The sequence below is a fragment of the Coffea arabica genome, chromosome 4e (assembly GCF_036785885.1).
Source record: "Coffea arabica cultivar ET-39 chromosome 4e, Coffea Arabica ET-39 HiFi, whole genome shotgun sequence".
Classification (NCBI taxonomy): Eukaryota; Viridiplantae; Streptophyta; class Magnoliopsida; order Gentianales; family Rubiaceae; genus Coffea; species Coffea arabica.
Window position 1 is genome coordinate 15,898,348 of NC_092317.1, and position 6,305 is coordinate 15,904,652.

Below are 6,305 nucleotides of genomic sequence, written 5' to 3' on the forward strand. Positions count from 1 at the left end.
ATATATATATATATATCTATTTGATTTCACCATGTGAACCTATTTAATATTTATGGCCATTTCTCTGTTGGTAATAATTCATTTATTGAGTTGTATAATAAGTCCATCTAATTAATCGGTCATAACTCGAATTCTGTAGTTATGTTAACTGATAAGTGACTAATTTACGTAATAATTGTATGATATTTTATATTATTTTTAGTCACTTTAGTTATATTATTGGAAGAAAATGAATCATTTTGGCTATAATTGGTGAAAAATACTTTGAAGTGATTAAATGAGGTTTCTATCACTTTTTACTTGGATTTTGTGTATTTTGACAGTTTTGACACATTTTCGTATTTCGGCTATAACTTGAGTTACAATGATCGGATTGGGATGATTCTTGAACCCATTTGAAGATAAGAGATAGATCTACAACTTTGGTGAAGACATCTGAATCCAGTTTGAAGGTTTTCCAGGTCAAAAGGCCGAAGTACAGAGTCAATTGCTATTGGTTGAAACTGGAACAAGGCATGGAGCAGGCAAGGGTATTTCAGTCATATCTCAGCCTACACAGATCCAAATGAGGTGATTCTTGATGCATTAGAAAGATAACTCAAAAGTCTACAACTTTCGTGTTTTAGACATGAGCTGGTTCAGCCTCTAACATCAAGAAAAGATTGGTTGAAGTTGGGCCAAAAACAGAGCAAGTGATCCACACTCGGATCCACTATTCATCCGAACCCTCGGTTGTTTCTGGGTTAGTGGAACCGAGCTCGGATCCATACGGATCCGAGGTACTGTAGCAGCTCGGATCACTGTAGCAGCCCAGATTTACTGTAGCAATCCGGCCGGAAATTGGCCGGATTTGTGGCCGGATTCCTGGCCGGATTGTGGTCAGAAAAGGCTGCTATGTACGCGTAAAACTCAATTTCACCCCCACCAACTCACATTGGATGCTAGACATGTGAGAGACATTACCAGCTGTAAGGAGAAAGTGTAAAGCTTCATTTCTTGACCATCTTTCATCATAAAAGAGCCAAATTCATTGCAAGAAGAGATTGGAGTTCATAGCAGAAAAAATATAGAGAGTGAGCTACGGGAGAAAGCTTGAAGCTGCAAAAATGTAGCTCTTTCATCTCCCTAGTGTTAGTTTAGCTTAGTATAGAGTAGTGTAGCTTTTCCATTCTTGTTTATTATCTAGATTAGGATGAAGATGGAGGATGAAGAAGGCAAGGAAGAAAGCTCATGTGACAAGGGTTGTATTCCTTCCAAACTCTTTATCTTTTGTATTTGATTCCAAGTTTAGTTAATATACAAGTTCTGGATTTTGTGTTCAATATGTGTGTTTAAAGTTTAAGCCTTGGGTTTGGTTGAACTTTCTATAATTGTTAGTGTTTATTATTTGGTTATTTGATTGCTATGATTTGAGCAAGTTATTTAGCACTTTGGCTCTTTAAATCATGATTAATCTGGTACCATTGATTGTGATTATCTAAGGTGTTGTTTCTGCAATGAAAATTGAGATTTAACACTAGTTCAAGAAGTGTTAAACATAGGGAGTACACTCACGAAAGTAGAGGTGCACTTATGTGGTTTTTAGTGATTCATTTCATGTAATTTCATTGAAGAAATGAACTTGTAGCTAATTTCATAACCATGAAAATAGGTATGGATTAGTTATGAGTATAGTTGATTCACTACGGAAGTAGGTTTCATATGTTTAAGGAAATTACACCATAACTAGCCTAGATGTAGTATTCAATGATCCAAATATAACACTTGCATGAGTAGTTAGGGATACCACAACCTAAGGAGCTTTTATTTGTTAATTTCTTGTATAAGTGCAGTAGGTTAAATTTCTTATCATTAATTGATAGTCTAAATAATAAAGAAACTTTAGTAATACCGGTAATTGTTCACTCTTCCCTGTGGGATCGACCCGATATATACCCTAAACTACTAGTTGACCTGTATACTTGCAGTAAACGGGTGTAATTCGGTATTTTTTAGCTTGCACGTATGTAAAATACCCGTCATTAACAAATTGCAATTTAAATTTGAAATTTTTACTCATCAGTTTTAAGATCAACAGTTGAATTACTTGCCTTGTAATTGTTTTAAAATTTGAAAGTGCCAATCACTTACTTCTTTTTATCATACTATTCCTTTGTTTATTTTTTTGTCTAAATTTAATTTGATATAAATACTTGATAATGTTTAAGATTAAATGTTTTCTTTGTTTTCAATTTTCGAGTAAAAGGAAATGAATATAAGTGAAAAACTAATAATTTTTTTAAAACCCCTGTATGTATCTATTTTATTTCACCTGAATAGTATGTTCAACCAAAATTAATTAAAGATATATTACATGCTATTCATATTATTCAGGTAAAATCAATAAATATATACATAAGTTTAAAAAAGAGCTATTCATACACATGATCAATAAAGGGATGAAAAAATTTATTTTGTAAAATGTGAGGGACGAAACAATTCATTTTGTGAAATGTGAGGGATTATGGATTGGATTATGTAAATTTTGATATGACAATTTTGCCCTTAAAAAATGATCATGCGCAAGGTGCGTAGTGGATTCTGATAAAAAATTAGTCGAAAATCTAAGGAGAGATTAAATTTGACCAATGTGAATTTGTAAGGGACGTAAAAGTACACTTTTAAAAGTAAGGAACGAAAAAAATTATTTTACAAAATGTGAGGGACGTTTTGAACGATTTTCCCTTATTTTTTTTTTTTTTATTGAAAAGGACATTCTATCTACCTAACAATAATTAATCATAATATATTAATGCTGCAACATGTTCTCTATGGATTACAGTACAATTATCGATGAACAAAATAAGATTTCAAGACACTACTGTCAAGGCATCAACATTATTTTAAAAGAATATAAGAGGATTAGGTAAAACTGATTCATTTGCAGACAACACTTTCCCACGAGATGATGAATTTTTCTTTCTGCCTTCTCTTGTCCTTGAGGATACAACAGGATGCCTTTCACCAACTAGTTCGCTAAACCGAGATCAACGAATCTTTTGGCCTCTTCCAGCCAAAATATTTCGTTTATCTTTTTTTTTATTTATATTTTGACTCTTTTGGTTCTAAAAATTTTGGGTGGATGCAGTTTTGGTCAATCCCACGAGTTAGGTATGCTTTTAAAACTATAAGCCACTTATAGAAGTTCTTAAGAAGATGCATCAATAAATTTTTCGTATCGATGGCACTATTCAAATACACATCTTTTGTGAGAAAATGATTTTTTTGTGAGAATGTAATTTGATATAGACTCTAAGTCTTGAGAAAAATGGAAAAGGAGAGGTCTTGAAATTTGTTGTGGTTAAGATTGCTCTAATACCAGACCCGATTAGTACTGGCAATTAGCATAACAACCAAGGTTTTTCTTTCATGTGGCAACCTTAAATCAAAACTCCAAGCAAAGCTAGCTAACGTTTTCCTATTCTTTTCATGGGTTCTTTAGCACAGCATAAACTACCTGTTATAGACTTCACTAAGAAAAACTTAGATCCAGGTTCCAGTAGTTGGCTATCAACAAGGCAAGCTGTAGTAGGCGCCCTGGAAGAATATGGTTGTTTCATAGCCCTTTACGATAAAGTCTCCTTGGAACTTCATGAAGCCATTTTTCGTGCATCCGAGGACTTATTTGATCTCCCGACCGAAACCAAACTCCTAAACACTTGTCAAAAACCTGCACCTGGCTATGTTGGACAGAACCCTCGTTTTCCTCTTTATGAAAGTTTAGGCATTGATGATGCCACTACTATTGATGGAGTTCAAAAGTTCACAACCCTGATGTGGTCCAACGGGAATGATAGTTTCTGGTATATATATGTAAATGATACTTGAGAAAGGAGTCCTTTACTATTAATTGTTGGGTTGAATAGCAATCTGATTATTTTCTTTTTTCTTTTGAGGCAGTGAAAGTGCATTCTCGTACTCAAAGCTTGTCGCTGAATTAGATCAAATGGTAATGAGAATGGTGTCAGAGACCTATGGTGTAGAGAAGAGTTATGAAGCACTCCTTGGATCGACATCCTATCTTCTCAGGCTAACCAAGTATCGAGAACCTCAAAGAAACGAAACGAATTTGGGACTTGTCCCCCACACAGACAAGAGCTTCATGTCCATTCTTCATCAACATCAAGTAAAAGGCCTAGAGATCAAAACTAAGGACGGCCGGTGGATGGAAATTGATCCGTTTCCTTCCTCTTTCATCATCATGGCTGGCGAAGCATTTATGGTAAGTCTCATGCCCTACAGCAGTTCATCTCTGTTCCATGTTCATTCAACGTTAAATCGCATATTGACTATTGTGATTCATCATAGGGTAAAGTAACTAAAAACCCCTCGTAAATTTGTGGTCTCTCATATAATTTTCTGTATCCAACAACCCCAATAGGCGTAGAAATGGTCAACTTTAGAAAAATGCACTATAATGGATCAAAACTTTTACAGTCGAAAGTTTAAGGGGCTGCTAATTAGTAATTTACTCTTCAAATTCACTTTTTTTTTTGTTCCTTCGAATAGTTATTCTTCATCCTATGTACTCCTCACGATAAAAAACTTGATACAAACGGTATAAAGTCAACAATGTGTACAGAGGCTTTCTAATATGAGCTATTATTTGAAATTTTTCTTCTCAAATTTTTTGTAGAGCAATATGAAAAGTTTATAGATTCAAATAGAAAATTTATAATTTTAGTGAATAAAGTTAAATAAAATTAAAAAACATGATAGTTGCCAACCCCCCAAAAAAAAAGTCAGGAAGTTTGAAAACATTGATTTCTACCACAGTCACATTTACACTCTAAGGACCCTTATGTCACTCAAGTCAATATGTTTAAGTAGCCTAACCAAAAAAATTTAAAAAAAAGTGAGTATATTTGAATAAATTTATAGAATTTTTATATGATGTGCTGGCCCTAGGCATGGACTAATGGCAGAATTGAAGCTCCACATCATCGGGTTATGATGCCTGGAAATGCAGAAAGGTATTCGGTCGGCCTATTTACATTCATCTGGGACTTGTTAATTCAAGTACCAGAAGAACTAGTTGATGTTGAGCACCCACTACAATTTAAGCCATTCGACCACCACAAGTTTCATCAATTCCACACCACTGAGGAAGGAATGCGATCAAAATGTGCTATTAAATCCTACTGTGGAGTCTGATCAGTTCTTTTTATGCCTAAGTTGATGAAATTCTGATGGTACCGTTGACCGATCTTGAAGGCAAAAAGGGGAAGGTGGAAAAACAAAGAGATGTTGTAACTTAGCCAGTCATGATTTATTTAATTTCTTTTGAAACCATTATATGTTTCAAGTTCTTGAGTCCTTGATCACACAGAAAATATGTCCTGATTTTTCTTTTAATTGCTGAGAATGAACTTTTCTAATATGCTAACAAGATCAATTAATTTTTTTTTTTTGAATGCCAAGCATAGCTTTCCATTATTAGGACATAACAAAATATCTTAATCATTTCCTAAATGTGATCTCCTTTATGCTCAATGACCAATTTTGATAATTTCTTCCTTCATTTTCGGTATCCATTATGCATTTATTGAGAGAACAAATATTTCGGAAAAATGTAGTCTCAAGGAAAGTACAATTATTAAAAAGTTGTTATCAATTTTTTTTTTTATCAAACTTTCTAAGTACAATTATTAAAAAGTTGTTATCAAATTTTTTTTTATCAGACTTTCTAAGTAGTTGTTTACAATACGTAGGTAATAATTTTCTTTTCTTCGCTAATTCATTCGGATCCCAACTAGGTAAAATATAATTTTGCCTATGCAATTGAGCTTTATGGGATCCCAATCACCAGACCCAACCACCGGACTACCAATTCTCCGTATGTACAATCCCTCAATATAAATGTGTTGGACCCAATGTGGAAAAGAAAAAATATTTTTAGGACAAACAATTTCATGAAAATAATTCAAAGCATGAGAATATGAGTGACGGAAAATATTTAATAAAAATTTTTTTTTTCACTATAACTTCAAAAGGCCTTCTATCCACTTGCTTATGTGTTTTCTCAATAATCTTTGTTTTTCTCATTTGCTTGAATTTGAAATGGAAACTATTAAAGGTCAATATGAATGAAAATTTGTACAGTAGTACAATTTGATTTTGTTTACTTTCCCATACACTTAAGTTGTTGCAACAAAAGTTGTCGTTTAATTTTGAAAAAAATAGAAAGTAAAATATAATCTCGTGCAACGAACGGGATCATCACTAGTTTACATTTATTGTTACAAAAGCTCCATTAAAATTTTCCT

The 6,305-nt window shown here is 33.3% G+C and overlaps 1 protein-coding gene across 1 annotated transcript; it reads left to right on the plus strand.

Annotated features, from left to right (window-relative positions):
* Positions 1-3,053: 3,053 nt before the first annotated feature.
* Positions 3,054-5,394, plus strand: LOC113740846 (probable 2-oxoglutarate-dependent dioxygenase AOP1). The gene is made up of 3 exons (XM_027268363.2): positions 3,054-3,842; positions 3,940-4,261; positions 4,948-5,394. Exons 1-3 carry the CDS (start codon positions 3,469-3,471, stop codon positions 5,191-5,193), a joined length of 942 nt encoding a protein of 313 aa, XP_027124164.2. The 5' UTR covers positions 3,054-3,468; the 3' UTR covers positions 5,194-5,394.
* The last annotated feature ends 911 nt before the right edge of the window (positions 5,395-6,305 follow it).